This window comes from Lathamus discolor, chromosome 3 (assembly GCF_037157495.1).
Source record: "Lathamus discolor isolate bLatDis1 chromosome 3, bLatDis1.hap1, whole genome shotgun sequence".
In the NCBI taxonomy this organism is placed as follows: Eukaryota; Metazoa; Chordata; class Aves; order Psittaciformes; family Psittacidae; genus Lathamus; species Lathamus discolor.
The window spans coordinates 118,781,068-118,796,424 of NC_088886.1; the positions used below are offsets into that span (position 1 = coordinate 118,781,068).

General features: G+C 39.7%; 1 protein-coding gene across 1 annotated transcript in view; it reads left to right on the forward strand.

The window, feature by feature from the left end:
- Window positions 1-15,357, forward strand: part of NCKAP5 (NCK associated protein 5) — a 405,798-nt gene that overhangs the window by 6,669 nt on the left and 383,772 nt on the right. The window contains exon 2 of the mRNA XM_065671334.1: window positions 12,946-13,074. Coding sequence (XP_065527406.1) covers window positions 13,006-13,074 — 69 coding nt within the window. The 5' untranslated portion in view covers window positions 12,946-13,005. The remainder of the gene's footprint in view (window positions 1-12,945; window positions 13,075-15,357) is intronic.

A 15,357-nucleotide genomic window follows, 5' to 3' on the forward strand; every position in this document is an offset into this window, starting at 1 on the left:
AATTCAGCTAAATCATTAAGGATTCTTAACATCTGCTGGAATTGCAGGAAAGTATTAAAGTAAAACCTGGCCTATTTTTAATAAACAGCTCTGTTATGTGTTATATCACTGGCTGTTAGCCCTAACATTTGAAACTAAGAGCTTCATCTTTATTTTGAGGTTGCGCATTTAAATGAAAGACAGCACCAAATGAACAGAAGAGACAATGGTAGCACAATCTACAGAGTTTGGGTTGGCTGTTGTCTGCTTGAGAATCTGTACACTTGTATTTAATTATGTGCCTTTCCTAAAACTAGTAACTTCCTTCCATTAAGCTGCAATTCTGTCATAGTATTATTGATTGGGAATACATCACAGTGTTCATAGGAAACTAGTTCTGTCATTTCTATTTACAAATCTTTAAGTGAATTGCTTTTCTGCTCCTTCACTACAAAATTCCCCTGTCACAAGAAGACACTTTAAACAGACATTCATAAAAATTTATCAATGAGATGATAATTTTTGGCACAGCCCTGAGAAACGAATGGTCCCTGAGGTACACAGCCATGGGCAGCATGGCAATGCAGAGGCAGACATATACCACAAATACTAAGTAGTATTTTCCTTACTCGTGGCAGGCATTAATGGATCCTGTCTCCCTAGTAAAGCACTAACGTCTCACTTTCACCTACTGGTTATTGCCTCTTGTGGAAGCAAGTTATCCTTTACCTGTTTACTTATTCCTCTCTACCTGAACTCCAGGCTGGGATCCTGTGTGTTACAGGGGGAACTTGAGCTTGGATGCACAGTTCAAGAGCTTATAAGTCTGGGGAGCATATCTGAGACCTCCCTTGTCGAGGTGTCTAACTTAACCAGTAGCAGTGGGAGGCTACATCCCCCTAGCTGCTATCTTACTCAACTGAGATGGGGTGGCTTACCCCAGTGTGAGGCAAACCGAAGGTTAAGATTTAACTCAAAGGATCTTCACCCAAGACAACAGGAAGGATAAGGCACATTCTTGTGGCGTTAGGTCACACCCTTGGGCAAGAAGTCCCATGAAGACCCCACCTTGCTTTCCCCTTTTGTTCCTCTCTCCCTTCTCAGAGTCCCACTCAGAGGTTCTCTTGTCTCTAAGAGCTCCTGCTAACATCACAGTGAGCCAACAGGGAAAATCAAAGGTGAACGGAACCTTTCTGTTGGCTGCAGCCAGCATCCTGCTCAAGACCCCCACTATTACAGAAAAAAGGGTCCAGTTCTAAATAAAAAAACAAAGTGCTGCTTTAATGCTTCCTGCTTTGGCCTGCCGGGGAATGAGGTTTGGATCCGTGGAGGGAGTAGAAGATATCTGGCTCATTGCCCGTGTGCCTGCTTTTGGTTGGTTGTTGGCAGAATCGTCTCTGGCCCTTTGTTGGGTTTAATTCTGTTCTATTTGCATTTCCACAATCAGGTTAATCTTGACAGAATAGCAAAGAGGTGAATGAGAACTGAGCATCTTCTGCTGTACTGTGCAGAATTTGGAGAAAGAATCATGCCCCACTTTAGGTACATAGTGATGTACACATCCGGTAGATAGAGTAATGATAGAGCAGCAATGCTAATAGAAAGTTTCACTATTCAAGTCTTTGACAAAGAGAAATTATTCTGTAAATGGCACTTATATATACTATATATTATTACCTTCACAGTATAGTGGAGAAACTGAGACAGCAGAAGTTTGTGAATGAACCAAAACCGCCCACTCGGGAGCAGGGATTCAATTCAAAGTGTGGGAAAACACTTAAGGCTTATCTGAAATGAACCAAGTACATTCTTGCTTGCTTATGTCCGAAACTGTTCCCCCCTCCCACACACCCCCCATAAATCTTACGCAAACCAAAATACTTCAAAAGGCTATATTTAGTCTCAAAATGCACTTTTAAATTCTAAGAGGATACTTTAGGACACACACATGTATCACACTTTCCCTTTCCTCACTAAAAATTATTTCAGCTGAAATTCAAGCTGAACAGTAGTACTGGATAACTTTGGTTATTCCAAGATGGGAGGTGCATAAACTATAATCTTAAAAGTTTTACCTAAATCTGCATGGTATTACTTCCAAGAAATAATCTAGGGGGAAAAAAATCCTATTTAAGGTGCTAAGATGAACTCTGTAAGAAAAAGTAGATGAATAATCTTGTGCCAACCCAACTTACCTTTGCTTTCAGTAGACAGCAAAGCATCTCTGGTTTTAGTGGATGATGAACTTCTGAAAGGTCTGTATTTATTTTTTTTTTCTTTTGTGCCACTTCTGGTAGTTTAATGATTTTTCTTTGCATTTTAAATGCACGGATGTGAGGGAGAGAGACTGGAGAATTTTAATAGTATGCCCCTGTCTAATATTATCTGGACAGTGGTGTATCCATAATCCCAAAGTGTCAAATTATTATCTGTGATGGCAGACTATATGTTCTTTCCCATTTCACTTGGTAGAACTGAGTGCAGATGAGTTAGAGACTGGTAGAATGTCATAAAACATAGCAGAATTATGAACCTTTTAAGCAGGAAATTCGTGAATGTTTTTTAATTTACATTTTTATTATGTTTCTGGCAGATGGAAAAATTAGGAATCAGTGTGTGACAGTGAGTCTTCACTCTGCGAAAGGGGAGTAAGCACTGCTGGCAGCTGACTGCATGGGAGGAAGGACGGACTGGCTCTTCCCCCAGCCAAAGCAAAAAACTTCCACTCTTATTGTGTTTAATGTGAATCAACCACCACAATTTATAAAGAGGGACACTGAAAGGGAGAGAAGGGTCTTTTCCTCCCTATCAGTCTTCCAATAAGTCATCACTCACTTTCAGTGTATTTTACTGTACTTCATCCTGCCTAATTTTTTTATATGACAAGTGTCATATAAATCTGGGAATCAATCTGTATTGGATTTCACTTCAGGTAATTTCTTCAGATACTCAGCATCATTTCCCCTTCTTTATTTCTTTTCAGCCTGTTGTTGATAACCTAATCAGTTCTTCACTGTCCCTAGTGTTTGTATATGTCCCTCAAACTTGCATAGGTGGTCATTCCTTCTCATTTTAGTCTCCTCTTTGTCATTATTTGAAACTACTGTGGAGGGCCTTGTTAATCATTTCCCTCCAAGTGAATACTTTAATCATCTTTGCTGCTGTTGTCTGAATTCCATCAATTTTGTCTGTCCTTTTTGCCCACAACTGAATTCAGTATTTGAGATGAGCTCACTCTAGAATTGCAGAGGAAAAAGAGGTGAATGGCTGTTTGGTATGCTGACACTGTTCAGTGTTCTGTCACCATCTAAGGAAATATGGATGAAGACAGAACATCTTTCATTTTTAATGTTTTCATAATAGTTTTCTTGGCCATAAGATGAAGATGGAGTTTAATCTGTGTGTATCTGTTCCTGTTAATTTTACGGTCCTGATATCCCACAGTCCTACATGCTCTGTTGTGTCAGAATAAAGTGAATTTGTATTGGCTAGGGAAATCCCCTGAAATTTTAATTTATGTATACTTATTGGTATCCAGGGGATACATCTTAGTGAAACTGAAGGAGGTAGATCTCAATTGTACCCTGTCACCTTTCTGCTGTGAGCATGAAGGAGAGATGTTACTGAAGTGTGTTTGGGAACACTGAAGCTGAATTCTGTTGGGTGTCATCCTTGGCTGATGTTAGGTTGGTTGAAATTAGAGTAGACTTCTGACTTCTGCGAAGACTGGACAGGCAGAGACTAGCTGAAGGATTTCTGTGTCCACCCACAGGAGTAATAGTTAGTTGTTGTACCTCCAAATTCAGCTCTAGTACATCTCTTTTATGTGTCTTGTCTGTAGCAGTGGACAGCAGAGTCCAGAGAACTATAGCTGCAGTTATAGCTGGCCTGACTGTACAAGGACTCAGTGAAGGTACTTACAGATCAATGTAAGTGATATGTGAAGAATTTTTCAGATAAAAATATGCGCGGAGTCCTGTGCAGGTAGCACATGGAGCTGCACAGTCTAATGAGACTGCATGCTCTTGCTTTGTTTCCATGCTACAGTCTGTTCTTTCAAACCAGGGGCTCAGTTCTGGTTTAGCTGGCACTGGATGAGATCAGCACTGTCTTTCCCCTCTTGTTTCCCAGGGTAGAGTTTAGTCATGGTAGGGTGGAGGAGCTATTTTCAGATTTTGCAGATAGATGAAGTTGAACCCTTTCCCAGTTATCCTCTTCCCAGGTCATGGACAGATGACATGTATTTCACTGCACGTTATCTTCCTTTATTTTATTTTATTTTATTTTATTTTATTTTATTTTATTTTATTTATTTAATTTTCCATCAGACAGAAAGGGATTATGAGCTTGATTCAGTTTCTTGTCTGGGCTGTTCTTAAACTGACACCTTCATTATAAAGTTATTGCCTGTAATGGAAGGATAGGCCCTGACCCACTGGGAGTGTCTGTACAGCAAGGTGAAACTTGAGACACCGGGTTACAATCCACAAAGCCCCAGATTCATTAGAAAGAAATTCTGCAGCCCAGACATTGAAATATTCCCTCTAATGCAAATGGCTTTCTTTATAAGACAATGTGCATTGCTGATTGCTGAAGGTGTTACTGGTGGCAGAGGAAGTATTTTTACAGTACTTTGTCTTGAGAGTTTTCCTTTGAGCCACGTGAACATTTTGAAGTGTTACCAGTGCTCTGTGGAGTGAACCTAGATGTCTGAATGCTATCACTAAGTTAAGATGATTTTAATAATTCCTTATATCCATCAGCTGGAATACATCGGTAAATAAATGATCTTTCATTCCTTTCATCTATGATGCCAGGGAGGACCAAACGGAGTAGCATTCACTTGGGACACTTCATCTCACAAAACTGCTTTCATTCACCGAAATGTTCTGTTAGAAAATATTTCTAGCAAAATACTTCATTGTGCATAGACCGCAGAATGAGTGCATGAGAAACAAGAGAGGTGATTGTAATAAAAACCTCATAAGGATATTCATTCTCTGTGTCTGATGGGCTTGTGTTCAGATCACAGAGGCATCCTGTGAGTGTACAGCCATCATCCCTTTTAAAAGTGCAGGTGGAAGGGGTGGAGCATGCACAAAACCAATGATTTTTAGTGGTCCCTCTGGACTGTGATTAGGACAGATGGGCAAGCAGCAGAGATGCTGACTGAAATGCATTGGTCTCAGCGAGGAAGGGATCTTTAGGCACATTTCAGAAGCTCCTAGTTCTACTTTCAAAAATGGAGTTGGTGTTCCACCTTTGTTTACAGCAGAGTTCCTGATATAGGTCTTACACATAGGCTTGAAATTCTTTAACTTACTTGAACAGTGCCTTGATTTACACCAATAAGAGAAAAATAAAAAAAAAATCCCACAAATCAAATTGAGCAAAATGTAGGAAACTTGGTTGTGTATATTAAATTCTTCCCTCCAATTAGTTTTCTCTCAGACTTATTCAGATGTTGGATTTAATTGCGTGCATTTTTCTGAACATTGCAATGTATTAAATGAATACATATGAATTTGGTATGTTATCTTTATTGGCCTCTTAAACCAGATGCTGCTGCCTCTGATGAGGATTTGTAATTCAGTGTTTGAAACCTAATGAAATTCCAGTTTGGGTTTCTGCTGCCAGCTAGCTATTTTACCATGAGAAACAGCTAACTAATAATGATGTACTAGATTACAGAAGTTGCATGTAGTTGATGCCAGAGGTGTCTTTATTGGAATATAAATGGGAATTTGTTTTTGAACCTCAAAATCTCCACATAACCCTTTAGGTCTGTGTACAGTAACAGTGAAATTTCCTCAGGTCCTGGAGTTCAGCTTCTCCAGATGCTTGGAACTGCCTGTCACTGACCTAAGCTTGAGGGACAGAGATGTGTCCATCAGACATAGCTGATGCTGTTGCTGTGCTCAAAGCATACCTTTTGCTGATGAACAGCCTACGTAGCAAAACATTGCTGAAAGAGGCTTAGTGGCTAAGGGAACTCATCTTTACCATATAATAATCCATATCATGTAATTTATAATAGTATGTAGTAATAATATCTAATAAAAAGTGATTAGAAACTTACTCAACAAACAGGAGCTTTGGATCTAATGTTTTCTTCAGGCTGAATAACCTCAGTCTTGCCTTGCTGTGTGTTTCTTGGATATAGGTCTTAAAACATTCAGAAGGATTTGATTTCAGGGCAGGAACTAAGGACACACAAACACTATTGTCATAATCTATTTTTTATTGATGATAACATTGTAATATATCCTTTTCTTCCATGCTGTCCTGACAGCAGATTCATGCTTTCTGTCTGCTTGTCTTTCATCAACTTTTTTCTGAGTAATTTTATTGCATAATATGAATGCTTCATATGTCCCATAAAAGCAAACAGGGGAGAGTAATCCTTTGACCTTTCCAGCATTCTTTGGTGTAATTTACTGGTGATTCTTCTCCCTGTGGCATGGCCCTGGAACCCCATGATAAAAATGGACAGCCAATCCAAACAGAAAATGCTGAAAAGGTTAAAGCTTTGATTATGTTAGTCTATAAATGTTCGTAGTCTTTTCTTGGCCAGAAAGAAAATGAGAGCTGAAAATGGCAATGGATGAATCATGCTTATTACAGAATACGGAAATGATATCTGCTCAACCCTTTCTTGTTAGTGCTGAAAGAACGTAATCTTGTGCCCTCTCATTTTATGTCACTGCAACCCACCTCATCCTCTTAAATGAATGCATGCATCCATTTAATTAACCTGGTGAGATACTGAGATATAAATCTTTTAAATGCTTCTCATGCAATTCATCTTGACAGCTGTCATAGTAATAACATCTTTAATGCTATATTCTTTATTTTTTGATTTATTGAAATTCCTGGTATTATGTTGAGCACACTGATAGGTTTTCTAGAGTTAAGCCCTTAATCTTAAATTGTTTAAATCCTAGAAGCAATGCTATAGAAAGCTTTACTGGTTGTTTAGTTTGCTGAATAAATGGAAGATTACCTTGCATGAAGAAAGCATAAATGTGTTTTTGAAAACTGTGGTTGAAATAGGGTGGAAATTAGTAGCTGAGATGCTTTATTTTAAATGGTGTTTTTTTCCCAGAACATTTCACTGAGAGTCTGTTCTTTGCTGGCAAGTGATCACCAGTCAAAAACTGTATGAGACTGTCCTTCGTGCTCTATTGATTCTGTTTCAAGAGATGGAATAAGGGCAGGATAAATCCATAGCATTTGGCTCTCAAATTCGTCAACATTCAGTTTCTGTCGTGTGATATTGTCATTGTGCTTAATTTAAATCACAACAAGGATGTGTAGGTTCCCTGACTAGCTCTGGCCTTTCCCACTCTTCTTTGGGAGTGCTTTATCACGGCCTTGTGGATGGCTGCTTGACAGTTTTCAACCAGAACTAGAGGACTATTGGGTTAGGGAGTGGTTTGGATTACAAAATAATTTGCAGGGCATAACTGGCTCTGTGCACTGCCTCTACAGCTCCAATGTCCTTTTGAACATCTTTAGTGATAGTAAGAAATGTGGGGTGCATCAAAATTAATTATCCCACAGGAAAATGAAGAGAATTAGGAAAGAGTCTTCTATCTAGATATTTTCTGACTTGACATATTTTTTAGTATTTTCCAAAGCCATTCAGGATATCTAGATATGTAGGCAGAATGGGACAGCAGTTCTGTGTTTGCTGCCTTGTAATTCCCATCGTATTCTACTTATCTAAGCATTTTAGATTCCTGCACTGGAATTTTTCTAATTTCATTAACTCATTACTGCTGGCACATGGCACATTTTCCTTCCCTCTCTGCAAAAATGCAGCTTGCTTATCTAAATAGCAACCTAATCCAGTGGGTGTGGATGCACAACATATACACTAGTGCTGACAAACTGCCGATGAGCCTAAGCAAATACCTGAGAGTACTGGGCATTAGGCAGGCGGGCCCTGCTTATGGCATTGCTATGAAATACATTAAGGGCGAAACATTTAGCTAAGTTTCAGGTTGCAGAAATGCCAATGTCACTGTAGTTTTCTATTTCCCAGGTGGAAGGAATTATTTTTCCACTTTATCACTCCAAGTCGTGACCAGGCTAAACACCATGATGGGGAGAGATAGGGGTGTGGTAATGAAACCATTTTCATGGCTCACTTACAAGCACTAGGCAGAATTTTCTCATCTTTTGTGAAGGTGGGGCCTTCTGCTGTTACTGCTCTGGTGGTTTGAACACTCTACCATTAACAAAAAAACCAACCCCTCCCCCCGCCGAAAACCCAACCCAAACAAAACAAAACAAACACAACTCAAAGGAAACAGTGAAACGCTTAGTATGAAGCTAGCTGTCATTTTTGAATGGGAAGTTAAATGTAGTGATTTTATAGATCAGAACAATCTTTGATCTGTTGAATACACACCGACTCCTTAATTCTGGATTTTTTTTCTTCTAGTTCTAAAAAGGCCCATACAAACCGTACCCTACTTATTTACGCTTTTTCTTCTGTTTTTGTACGAAGACCACAAGAAAAGAAAATGCACATTGGCATTATGCAAAAGAAGCAGAGCCAGACAGAGACATTACATTTAATTTGGTTCTTGGGAAACAGAATCAATCCAGAGATTGCTAACGAGATATAAAATCTCTCACCTTTAGGTCACCTCTTCATTCTAACTAACATTTTCATCGATGACAATCTTTACTTTCTCATAGCTTCTTCCTGACCTATGCTAGTGATATTATTTTCCTTCTCCTTTCATTGCTGAGGAAAATACCAGTTCTTGTGACTCCCTTTCAGTGTTAAAGTATGGCTGTCAAACAAGCAGAACTATCAGAGTAGAAAAAAGTGCTTAAGTGTGATCACTGTATAATTTTGGCTTCATTCTGTTACCCAGCATTTTGATGTCCACATTACAAAATTTGTCCTCTCAATTAGCACCTCAGAAAGACAAGCAGACTGCTGAGAGGGAATGCCTTCCTGCCCTGCGGGTGTTTTGCCTTCTGGCAGTGTTAAGGTGTGCAAAGCAGAGGGTGGGGAGGCTACCCTACATCTATCCTGAATTTAAATGAAAGGACACTAGTTTACAGAGCAGTCATTTTTATGTGTTGTAACTTCTAAATTTATACTAATTTGTAAGGGAAAAATAAGTTCAGTGTATTTCCAGTTACCAAAGAGATATACTGTGTGCTAGTTCCCAGCTGGCATATGTTGGCATAGCTCTGTTGCAGTGTAACTGCAGTTTCAAACTGTCTGAAAATATGTTGGATGCTTATCTACAGAATATAATGTTATGAGTTTTCATCAGCTAAAGCAATATACATCAATTACCCTTTGTTACTACTAAAAATGAAGGTATTATAATCCAAGAATCTTCTTGCATAGATTTTAGAGAGTGCTTTTCTCTGTTAATCACACCGTTTCTCCAGGGCATAGTTTTGGAGCCATTTCCTCAAGTAATGAAGATTTTTGTATTGAGTGCTAAAAATACTGCACTTTAGGATGTATAATCAAGCTCTGGCTCTGCTTCTGGCTTGCTGGCTTTCTGAACAGTGAGGGTATACTGTATTGAAGCAAGATTCCACTTAGGTCTTCCCCTGAGAGTTTTTTCTATGTCCATATAAAACCCTCTTGCCTGAGCTCAATGAAAAACTAAGATACTAGGCAAACATCTGGGACCTGAATTCTCTTAGACTGATCCCCATACACTCCTTGAGGATACAAGGAGGATATGAGGATAACCGCCAAGTACTTCTAACTTCAGTGCCTTCCCCAACATGCTCAGCATAGATGAACTCTATAGTCCCTTAGAGAACAGTCCTACAGTGGAAAAATTTCCTGCAGCACAAAGAACAGTAAGATGTGCCCCCAAAGATTTTGCAAGGTACATGTATGAGTACAGTGTCAATGAAGACACCATAAATCAGAAGTGGCTTTGCAATAGTTCACAGTTCAGCCGAGCTAAATGGGACAGTCAAGGTCTGAATGTTGATCACTGGGGTCTCTGCTATAAAGATACTGACAAGCAAATTGCTCAGGGAAGGCGGATAAATTTCTACAGGCTGTTTTCTTGGCAATACAAATAGTATTTCTGATGACTGGGCAAAACTCATTCTGAGTGCTTTTACATTTCAGAACTGTTACATCTGGACGACTGTTCTCTGCTGAGCTTCCCAGTGGGTGCAGTACGGTATTCCAGGTTGTTGTTAGTCTCAGAGGAAGAGAGATTTACCTGGGAGGGTCATTTTTTGTCTGTGACAAGTAGTATGATGCATAAAAATTACCATTCCAAGATGAAAACTTGTTCTGGTTTTATGTACTTCACTCTGATGATCAGTTTTCTTTAAAGGCCTCCTGAGTTGGGTACTTTGAGGCACCAGCATATGTTAGTACAAATGATGTATTATCTTCTCTGACAATTACCTTTGATTCAAAACTTTAAGTGGGTTCAGCCCACGGTTGTTAACTCTTTAGGAGAGATTTGTGACTGCTAATGGTAACATGCCCAGAGATTTGTTTCCATGGTGTGTGTGTCGGGGAGAGGGAGTGGAGTGTGCAGGTCTGAGGCTGCTTCACCAGTACATGGGTAGGTTCATGTGCTGTGCCAGGTATGGGTTACAATAAATCCACCCCTTGAGGTGCCCAGGGCAGCGTAGCATGTAACCTATAGGAATAATTAATAGTAATGCTTGACCTTCTGCAGCAATAATGGGCTCCGACTGTAGCTCTCCAACTGGTTTGCTCCTGAGTGGTTGTGTGCTTGCTGATCAATGAAGACTCCCTTGGTGGAAGTCCTGCTCTCCAGGCATGATGGATGCAGAGAAGAATGATGCAAATATTGCATATGGGCTTTCTTTTGCCATTTTCTGGTGTGATCACAAAAACACTGTAATACGTTGCCTCTGTGTTTGTTCAAATCTGTTTTGGTATTTCTTTTGAGGCATGATTGCTAATCAGCAAACAATGGTAATTGTGTTAATGTGTACAGTAATTGTGTAAATTGTGTAAATGTGATAGCATACCACTGAGATTCCTTATAAGCTGAATGAAATAGTGTATGTAGCTTGAGGGTTGGTACTACTAAAAGGAAGCAAACTTACAGATAAACCTGGGAAAAAAACCACAAGGCAGGAATGAACACAGTGCAATAATTGGTTTCCCTATCATTGTGTGTACATGTTCTCGCCGCATGCATTCCTTAGATGAATGTGTATAGTGGGTAATTTATCCATTTTGGAGAAAATGGCTTGAATTCTGGTCTTGCGTAAGTGTAAACCAGAAGTAGGAAACAAGTGCTGTTTAATAGAAGGCTGAATTTCTTACTGGATGGCTTGGTACTAGACCAGTTGTGGCTTCCCCATGGGAAATATTTTACAAGAGCAGTCCCAGTTGTGGTGCCCACAGTGGACCTGATGATCCTGGGTTGCATGCCTCTGGGAGCCCTCCAAATTCCAGCTGGCTTTGGAGGCTTAGCTTGAGCATCCTGTTTTTCATGTAGGTGGCCTGTGCTTAACCCATAGTCAGACTCCTTTGTGCCCTCATGGCAGAGCATTTAGGGACAACTTGAGGAATGAGTTGTGGTGGTTTTATCTGCTTAGTATCCCCACAGTGACAGATGGGTGGTTGAGAAATCACATTTATCCATACCCATGCAAATATATCTGCAGGGCACATGCTTCTTTTGGGAATGCCAGCTGTGTTACCCTAAAGCCAAGCCCAGTGGTATTCGTGCATCACCTGGCTGTTTGTGACTGAAGGTTTTGTTCACAATAAGTAAAAAGGATCAGAAATGGACAGATATGTCTTTTGCTTAGTATTGTTTTTCAGGCAAATGTGGTGAATTTCTATAGGTTCAGCATTAAGCAGTGCTGTATGAATGTCTCAGTCTTACTAAAATTGTTTTTAAATAGGCTTTCATATTAGCTCTTGACTAAAAAAAAATGTGGACAAATTCTTGTAGTGAAAGCTCTTTGTATTTAATGGGAGTTAGCCCAGATTAAGAGAGATAGCATCTTGCCCTCTGACGCAGTAAATGTAGTCAGTATGAGATTCCTGTACTTGGTTCTGTATTTGTGAGCATATCTGTCTGCTTTAATTTAGGCTAGATTCTGACTTCTGTTGTTCTGCTCTTACTTTCTGAATCCTGAATAAATTCATTAGCTTTGCCCATGTTCGTGTATCACACACAATAAATATTACCTTAAAATGCAAGCTAAAACTTTCATAAACATATATTATCAGAAACAATTGGGAAAAGAGAGAGCTGTAGTTACTGGTAAACTGTAGCTTGGTTTTAGTAGAAACCACCATCCAGGAACAGCCAAATCCTATAAAACTGGAAAGACTCACTCCCTCTGTGATAGCTTCACAGGGTGAAGTTCCCCAGCCATTCTGTACAGGCAGTTGGGCTGTCTGATTAACAGAGCAGAATCTTTGACCTTAAAAACTTAAACATGCTAAGGGCATTTGTGTCTCATTAAGGATAATGGGAGTTGAAAGCTTTTAGAACTCTTCAGGATTAGGTCCAAAATATGTACATCATAGCAGCAGCACAGATGTGCCAACAAGCAGGGCTTACTGAGGAGTGCAATTAATGTGAAGCGAACTGTTTCCCTCCCTGCCTCCCACTCGCCAGCCCCAGGTAGTTTGTTGGCTCTGCAAATCCAGATCCCAGCCCAATTAAAAAGACTATGAAAACATGGGGTGTCTTGATAAGGACAGTAGTAGCAGATTATTTTTCTCCTTTGAGAAGTGACCCAAACATATTGCTAATATTTCTGTCTGGAGAGTTTAGCTTTTCTGGCACAGAAAATTTGTTCCTGGAACACAGCCTTCTATAGGCACAAAGTCATTAGCTGCTGGGTTATTACAAAGTTAATGATGAAAGACAGAAACTGTTAGCAGGATACTGAAATGTGCATTTAATTTTGGTGGGTTTTTTAAATTTTTTTTTATTATTATTTTTTTTTTAGTGATGCTGGAAACAGACTGACATTTCTAGCTGATCAAAAGGAAAACAAGTAACCTCAGCTATGGAGAGAAAGAGACAGCTCCAGAAAAGGGAATTCGGGAAAAGACTTTCTCTGGACAGCAGTCTTGTGGTAAGAATGAAAATTTACTGACTGTATCTTCTGTCATTAAAATATACTTGTGAAGAGGCAATACTCATAATGATGTATATTTTTAAAGATGTTTGTTCATCGCAGTATCACAACCTTTTGTGATTTTTAAGATTCTCCAGAGCAAAAGTGCAGGAGGAATTTTACTGCATCCTAAATAGAAACTTGTCATCATATAGAAACATGGCCCTGAATTCACTGGATTTACACAAGAAAGGAATCCAGACAAATATACCAAACTTGCAATTAAAATCCTACTCAGCCTCTGTGGGATCACTCTGTATTGCTTTATATTTAGCATATGAGAGCTGTAGGTAGCTGAGGTCATCTAATCAGAAATGCTTGTTTTGCTGTTGAGGATACTAGGAAAAACTTTCACTGTAGTGAATGTATGAATTGCTCTAATGTCACCTGAAAGAGAAATGTAAATGCCAAGTGCTGTAAAATAACTGGTTTGAATATACATAGGATTTGGATTCATTGAGATTGTATTCTGCATTTATTTTTAGTTAATATTTTCAAATGATGACTGAGATTAACAAGGACATTTCATAGCTGTACTATGGATACGTAACTGGAAAATGCTCATAGATGTTGGAACAGTTGTGTAAGAGGATAAATATGCCAATGTCAAGTATTCAGCATGCTAGTTTAACAAATACTGAAACAACAAAAGCTTGGAGAGTCTGGGAAACCGATGCCATCTTTGACGTTCATAAAGATTGTCTTTTGAGGGACAAGTTTGTTCCTGGTTGTTGATATTAGAGTTGCCTCTTTGAGTGTTCATATGGCTAGCACTGATGCTGGGAGGTGCTGGAAACAAATGGATTTGGCATTGGTAGCTGCAAAGGCTGGGTTTAGGTTCCAGGGGTCACTAATGAACACCAGTTTGGCTCCTTACACAAAAGCCACAAAATATTAAACTTTGCCCAATGCCACTCATAAATAACAAGTCAAATGATTCATGAAGCGATGCTTGATTAGAGGGAGAAAAGGACTGCAGCAAGGTAACAACACTAGACAATAAGCAAGCATTGCAGAATGTACCGACAGTCATTTGAAGTCCTCATTTCTGATGACTTCTTGAGCAGATATTTCTTTTCTCCTTAACATTACCGTACACACAGGTAGTGGGACCCCAGAGCCCCATTTGCCATATTACATGGGATAGCAAGGTCTCATCCATGTCTGTGATAGACCCAGTTACCTGAGCTGCCCATAGCCCACTCCAGCCAGCTGCTCCTGCCTCATCTGCACTGTGGCTTGCTGTTGAGATTTGCTTCACCAAAAAGGCTACGAAGACAACCTAGAAAATAGAAACTTCTGTCCCATCTCTTTGGTCTGACTTCTGTATCCCCATGCTGTAACGTGTTGCTTTAATTTGTGCTGACCATTTGTATCAGGCAAGTGTAAGATCACTAGTCTACCTTGAATTTCACACATTACAACTATGTAATTTATTTTATGCTATACTTGTAGGGTGGTTCTGGTTTTGTGTTTTGGTGTCCTGTCATGTCCCTCCCCCTCAAAGTGAAAATCCCACTGACATGCTTAAAACAGTGAATATGGACTGAGCAGGTTTGTCTATCTACTGATGCCTTTCATCTGCTTTGCTCCTTAGCAGGAGGCAGCAGAGTAGGCCCTCTCTCCCAGGTTTCTACTGCTCTGCAGATCCTTGAGGACTCTGCGCTTCTCCCTTAGGCCTTAGCTAAGGGATACACTGGGGTAGTGTTAGCTGGCCAGTGAAGAAATGTGCAGATCACGTTTCAAAAGGGGTCTGTCTTTTTCCTTAGCTTTGGAATGGCACTTATAATAATGAATGACATCTCTTTATTTTGAAAAATAAAAATATTTAGAGAGAAATAATAATAGTGAAGAGTAGCAAGTCCTCCCCCAGACTCTGAGCTGATCTTGGGTCCCTAATGAGATGTTGTCCAAGTTCCCTCCTGTTCAGACCATGCAGCTCTGTGGTCTAATAGTGAGAGGTAGCTGTTTTCAGGTTGTTCAGCCTGCAACAAAAACTGCCTTCTCAACTTTCACACACTCACCAGGCCATGCACTAGTAAAACTTTCAGTTGTCTTCTAGCTTGTGTGCAGACAAGGTAGGTTTAGTGTGAAATCACAATTTTATCTAACACACTGAGTCAAACAAAATCCAGCAGGTTTTGAATGCTCAGTTGTGTCTTTATTCCCAGGGCTATTAGTTCTAGGCATGCACACCACTGAAACAGACTCCAGCCTAAATCCTGCAGCTAAAATGGAGTG